The sequence below is a fragment of the Dioscorea cayenensis genome, chromosome 11, assembly GCF_009730915.1.
Source record: "Dioscorea cayenensis subsp. rotundata cultivar TDr96_F1 chromosome 11, TDr96_F1_v2_PseudoChromosome.rev07_lg8_w22 25.fasta, whole genome shotgun sequence".
In the NCBI taxonomy this organism is placed as follows: domain Eukaryota; kingdom Viridiplantae; phylum Streptophyta; class Magnoliopsida; order Dioscoreales; family Dioscoreaceae; genus Dioscorea; species Dioscorea cayenensis.
In genome coordinates, this window is record NC_052481.1 from 1,363,451 (window position 1) to 1,367,947 (window position 4,497).

Sequence of the window (4,497 nt, forward strand, 5' to 3'; positions counted from 1 at the left end):
ATAATAATAATAAAGTTTAACAACCTAGAATGGCGGGTCTTTTCTGAAGCACAGACCGGTTCCAAGTCCGGCTATTGATGAACTGGATCCGGTGGGTAAAAAAATTGATTCCGAGTCTAGCTACTGATGAACTGAACCGTCAGGTCAAACCCGCTTAACCCGGTTAATCGGCCCGTTCCCACCTCTGCTCTCAGCAGCTTGTCCACGGCCAACCCGATCTAGACGCCTTGCTAAACCTTCTGGTTTCCTCCAAGAGCAAGCAACCAGCCACCCTTGACTTCTTGCCTACCTCTAGTCTTTTTTTATGCTTACACCTTGACCCAACAAACCCCTTGTAATGTGTATTTGCTTCTCTCATATATGCCACATGTCTTCTGTTACACTTGCGTGTTTAGAAAGGTTTTCATTGTCTCATGCAGATAGGGTCAGAGCTCACGACATTCCTCCATTGCATGGTTATCTTAATAGTTAATACAGAACGTTACATCATATTATTTGAATAGTATGTAAATCTCAGGAGTATTTTAACATTCTCTTACTGTTATTTTGTGGAAAGTTTAATAAATATAACAAATTAAATGGTCTAGGGATGGAATAATCAAACTCAACCCATGTGTTTTTGCTTTGCATAAGACTTTCTCCTCTCTTCACTCACAACCCTCCCATTATAAATCAACCCTTCATCTCTTCACTCCCTCCACCACCACCACCACCAACATCTCCACCTCCGCCATCATCACCATCATGGCCTCCTTTTCCAGTGATGCCATCGTCAACAACACCGTCTCTGAAGGTACCGACGAGCATGCATTGCTCCAAGCTCTGCAGCTCGTCAACTCCTCCATCCTCCCCATGACCTTCAAAACAGCCTTCGAACTCAACCTCTTCAACATCATCTCCGCCGCCTCACCCAACCCCCTCTCAGCCACCGAAATCACCACCCTCCTCCCTTCCTCCACTCCTTCAACCCCAGTCATGCTTGACCGCATCCTCCGCCTCCTATCCAGCTACTCCATCTTCACCTGCTCTCTCTCCACCGACCCCATCTCCGGCGCCACCACCCACCTCTACGCCGCCGCCCCCGCCGTCAAATACCTCGCCCAAAACGAAGATGGTTTCACTCTATCCACTCTAGGCCTGATGAACCAAGACAAGGTCCTAATGGAAAGCTGGGACTATCTTAAGGACGCTGTCCTTAATGGAGGGATACCCTTCAACATGGCTCACGGCATGACTTCGTTTGAGTACCATGGCACTGATCCAAGGTTCAACAAGGTCTTCAATGAAGCCATGAAGAACCATTCAGGCATCATAATGAAGAGGATTCTGGAGAAGTATAGAGGGTTTGATGATGTGAAGGTGCTTGTTGATGTTGGTGGTGGTGTTGGTAATACTCTTGCTCAGGTTGTTGCTAAGCATAAGCATATTAAGGGTATTAATTTTGATCTCCCTCATGTTATCTCTGAAGCCCCACTTATTCCTGGTATTTCTCTCTCCCTCCCTGATATATATATATATATATTCTTAATTATTATCTTTTATTATATTTGTTACCAATATTAAAGCATATGCACATGGAAAGTTAATCTATTCATCTATTCTCACTTTACTTGAGTTGACTCCCCCTATATTAGGAGGCTATAAACATTCAACATTAGTTGGACCATTTAATAAAATGGCCCTTCTTTTTAATTAAAACCAAATGGACGTAGGGGTATTTTAATCGTCAAAATAAGATTAGGGGACCATCAGCATCACCACATGGGTGATATGATATCTTGACCCTATGGGCTGACGTGACATTTTTAAATAAAAAAATCCCGATTTTTTTAACTCCCGAATTGCTTTTCTAATCGATAAGTTGGGCTTTATTCTCGTGGTTTTTTACTAATTTTTTTTAAAAAAAATTTATTAAACTTTTAAAATTTATTAAACTTTTAAATAATTTTTTTAAAAATATACAAGTGTGTTTTTTTAATTTAAATCCCTTATTTCTTTTATAATTAACAAATTATCTTTTCCCTTTGATTATTTAACCCAAATTTTATTTGAAAAAATATGTATTTTTTTAATTTATTAAAAAAATTAATTTTAAAGAATATATTTGAATATGAAAACACAAATTTTAAAATTTTAACTTTTAAAATTATTAAATCTTTAATGAAACAACTTTTTAAGCAATATATAAGTGTGGCTTTTTATTTGTATTATAATTAACAAAAACTGTTTGATTACTTAACCCAAATTTTGCTTAAAAACATAATGAATTTTTTTTAATTTATGAACTGAACAGTGTATGAACAGTACATGGAACAGTACTGTTGGGGGAGAGATTTGAACCCATGACCTCCCCCTTACACTTTGATGTCATACCATTGGGTTATCCAATGGTTTGAAATTATAATTTAATTCTTACTTATCTTCTTCACTATTTCACCCGAGCTCACCTTAATCAGGTTTTGATGAGTTTGTGCAATCCCATAATGGTTTATTAAGGTTGGGGTGACCCCAAATGGTCTCTTTAATATAGTGGTTTAATGAAACTGTTTGGTTTTGAAAAATCCACTAGAGAAGTGAAGGATGGTTGAGCAGGCTCCCAAAATGAGGGTGAACTTGTCACTCGGAAGAGAGGATGAAAATTTTAAATAAAATTATGTAAGAGTAAAATACTAATTTTAAAAAATTATATATGGATGCCTTCAACATTTTGTTTTAAAAATAGAGATTTATTGGATATATAAAATTTTTGTAGGAATCTATTTTAAATGTTTTAAGGCACTTGATTTTAATGTAAGAGATCAAATCCTTTTCAGTACATAGTTGAGGTGTACTAATAAAAACTGTATATATTTAAGGTGATTTGTTTGCATTGTGAAAAAAAAAAGTTTTAAATGGTTTTTGTTTGTTATGTGTTTTGACAAAGGTGTGGAGCACGTTGGTGGAGATATGTTTAATAGTATTCCAAAGGGAGATGCCATTTTGATGAAGGTGTGTCTCTCTTTCTCTTCGTTTCTGCATCATAAAAGAAAAAGAAAATATCACATGGGTACATGGATACATATATGTATTTAAGTATTTTATAGGAATATGGATATTTCTGATTGGGTATATTAATATTTACAACTATGCACTGTTATAATAATAAATATATAAATTAAAAAAAAACTAAAAACAAGATTATGTTATATGATCAGTAAAAACAAGACTAATTTCAATTAATTTGTAAAATAATATTAATTAATGTTCTTGTTCTATAAATTATGAAATCTATCAGAATATTTGTACATGTTTTGATTTAAAACTTGCTTGAATTAGTATTTCTGTATAATAATATGTTAACAAACAAACATTAGTAATAATATGAGCTTGGAAGTGGATGGAAAACCCTTATCTTTTGTATCTTGTATACATTAAATTATTTAATATGTATATTTAATTAACCAAGTAAGTTTATGTTCTTTATTATTAATATAAATAAATATTAATAATGTGTTGAATTTTTCAGTGTGTTCTACATGATTGGAGTGATGAGGATGGACTTAAAATACTGAAAAATTGCTGGAAAACTCTGCCTAAAAATGGAAAATTGATATCGGTAGAATACATACGTCCGACGACTCCTGATAACACAAATATAACACAATATTTGTCTAGTTTGGATATAGCCATGTTAGCATATAATCCTGGCGGTAAAGAAAGAACTGCACAAGAGTTTGAATCAATGGCCAAACAGATTGGTTTTTCTTCAATCAAACCTAAGTTCAGTTTAACCGGTCTTTGGCTTATTGAACTCTATAAATAAATAGTTTTTATATTATGCCTGTCTATGTCTTTGTTGAGTCTTAAATCTTATTTTAGTTTAGCCGGTGTTTGGCTTATTGATTTACTCTATGAATAAAATAGTTTTTATATTTTGTCTGTCCATGTCTTTGTTGAGTCTGAAACCTTATTTTAGTTTAGCCGGTGTTTGAATTGTTGGTTTACTTTATAAATAAATATTTATTATATTTTGTCTATCAATGCTTTTATTGAATCTTAATTTGAGTTTGTGATTTAGGTTGTAATAGAATGAGACGGGATGAGGAGCAGTGTTTGCACCTCACCTAGCCCCACCATACCCAAATGGTGGTATTCTAAATACCACAATCGCTACCTCGGTTTTTCTGTTTTTCTTCATCGCCCGGCGCCATATTTTTTATTTTTTTTTTCAATATATTTATGAAAGTAAAGTTGCAAACAAACAATTAAAATTCCTAAAGACATTTATAAACTAAAATTTCTAAAACACATCCTTTATTCCGAAGAATCAAGAGATCCGTATAATATTTATTAATAAGTTAAAATTAAATTAAAATAAATAAAAATTTAATATTATTTTTAATTAAATCATTAAATATATAAGTATAATCAAAACACACAATTATTAAAATTGAGTGGATATAATCTTATATTTTGATATGCAAATTGATAAAATTTAACTAATTCCCCTCGGGGCGA

At 33.4% G+C, this 4,497-nt stretch overlaps 1 protein-coding gene across 1 annotated transcript; it reads left to right on the forward strand.

The window, feature by feature from the left end:
- The first annotated feature begins 718 nt into the window (after positions 1-718).
- On the forward strand, positions 719-4,016 carry LOC120271466 (flavone 3'-O-methyltransferase 1-like). The gene is made up of 3 exons (XM_039278144.1): positions 719-1,483; positions 2,924-2,988; positions 3,506-4,016. Exons 1-3 carry the CDS (start codon positions 745-747, stop codon positions 3,800-3,802), a joined length of 1,101 nt encoding a protein of 366 aa, XP_039134078.1. The 5' UTR covers positions 719-744; the 3' UTR covers positions 3,803-4,016.
- The last annotated feature ends 481 nt before the right edge of the window (positions 4,017-4,497 follow it).